The sequence below is a fragment of the Frankliniella occidentalis genome, unplaced genomic scaffold, assembly GCF_000697945.3.
Source record: "Frankliniella occidentalis isolate FOCC.00 unplaced genomic scaffold, Focc_3.1 Scaffold2744, whole genome shotgun sequence".
Classification (NCBI taxonomy): Eukaryota; Metazoa; Arthropoda; class Insecta; order Thysanoptera; family Thripidae; genus Frankliniella; species Frankliniella occidentalis.
The window spans coordinates 2,015-3,889 of NW_026269820.1; the positions used below are offsets into that span (position 1 = coordinate 2,015).

At 65.7% G+C, this 1,875-nt stretch overlaps 1 protein-coding gene across 1 annotated transcript; it reads left to right on the plus strand.

The window, feature by feature from the left end:
* Positions 1-906: 906 nt before the first annotated feature.
* Positions 907-1,875, plus strand: LOC113214241 (putative cyclin-dependent serine/threonine-protein kinase DDB_G0272797/DDB_G0274007; the record flags this gene model as incomplete). The annotated part of the gene is made up of 3 exons (XM_052276385.1): positions 907-1,190; positions 1,281-1,471; positions 1,548-1,875. Coding segments are annotated over exons 1-3 (777 nt in total), but the record flags the coding sequence as incomplete, so codon positions are not given.

Consider the following 1,875-nt stretch of genomic DNA (forward strand, 5'->3'; position numbering starts at 1 on the left):
TTTTACTTGGATGGAGCTTCAATGAACGCTCGCGATCATGTCGCGGCAGTGAATGTGATGAATAAGCGGCGCTAGGAAGGCCGAGGCATGATCCCCGCCGTCCCCCTCCTCCCCGAGCCGCTTCTGTCCCCTTCCGCGCGGGTACCGCCGCGGGTAGCCGGGTAGGCCTCTTGTCGCCAAGTCACACTTATCTAGCCGCCGTAATCACGCGGACGAAAATGAAAGCGTTATGAAACCGAGCCGAGTCGAGCGGTGCCGAGCCGAGTTAGCCCCGCGGGGGTACGGCGGCGGCGTACGGCGCGGGGCGGGCGCGCAGGCGGCCCGAAGAAAAGGAGAACCTCCTTTGACGAGGAAGGGAAGGAGCAGCGGGAAGGAAGCAGGGCGAGAAAGCACCGACGACGGCGTGCTTCCTAGCAGGTGGTGGTGGTGTAGTGGGTGGGGAAGGGGTGGAGGGGAGCCCCGCGGGGAGACGCCTCACGCCCACCACCACCCCGGTCAGTCACGAGGACGTGTCGAACACCCCAACGCTCCTAGGCCTGGCCTCGGAGCAGGAAGTGAGCTGCTTGTCGGCACGGAGTATCGATGTCGCCCCCCTTCCCCACCGGTGCGTGCTTGGTGCCGCGGGGCCCACGCACTCGTGTGGCACTCACGCGCAGCCCGCCCCGCCGCCGCGCCCCGCTATGGACACGGGCGTGGCCTCATGCCACATGTCGACGTGAGCGGGGAGTGAAAGAGAGCGGGCACGCTGACACGCGGAGCGAGAGAGAGAGAGGGAAGAGCGTTCGGCCGGGCGCCTTTGTCGGTGGCCTGGCCTGGTGGCCGATCCGGGCTAACGAACCTCATCCAGGTCGCCCCTAGGCCCGCATCCCTGTCATTGTTCCTGATTACTGATCACGACTCTCCCTCCGCCGCCCTACCCTGTGCAGGACCAGATGCTGGAGGACCGCGCCGCGATGGGACCCCAGTTCCAGGCGCTCATCGGCGAGCAGGGCGACGCCCAGGGCGACTCGTCGGACTCGGACCAGCAGCCGCAGTCCGCCTCGCAGCACTCCAAGAGGGAGGAGCCCCGCCAGGAACAGGATAGCGGCAAGGACCGCGACGACAAGGAGGACGACCAGCAGGAGAACGCCGTCGACCCGCCCATCCACCTCAAGCTGCCCCTGCAGCTCGACTTCGACGACCTGGCCGGCGTAAGTACTCGGCTCACCCCCTCAGGGGACGTCACTCGTCGTGGCGAAGTGAGTCTAGCTCGCTAACCCCGGTGTGGCTGTGTGATGCAGGCCCTGATGGAGCGCAACCAGCGCTCGCGCATGAACTGCGTGGTGGAGAAGAGGCGCGCCGAGGAGGTGGTGGACCACCAGCCCCGCACCGTCCGCCTGCCGTTCGGACTCAACCTGACCACGGACCCGCGCTACGAGCACGTCTCCGGCGAGAGGATGGCCATCTTCTGCGAGAGCGGCAACGACCAGCGGTAAGCATGCGGCCTGCATGCAAACGACCTTAGCGTAGAATGTTCCCTTACCTGACCCGTCTTTCCCGCTCTGCAGCCACATCCCCATGGACCAGATGCAGCCCATCGTGGTCCCGATCCAGCAGGCGCCCATGCAGCCCACCCACCAGCAGGTCCAGCAGCAGATGCAGCAGCAGCACCAGCAGCAGATGCAGCAGCAGCTCCAGCAGCAGATCCAGATGCACCTCCAGCAGCAGATGCAGCGTCAGCACGAGGAGCAGCAGATGCAGCAGCAGCTCCAGCAGCAGATCCAGATGCACCTCCAGCAGCAGATGCAGCGTCAGCACGAGGAGCAGATGCAGCGTCAGCAACAACAGCAGCAGCAGCAGTTTGGACCCCCTCCCCAGCAGCAGATGCCCATCCAG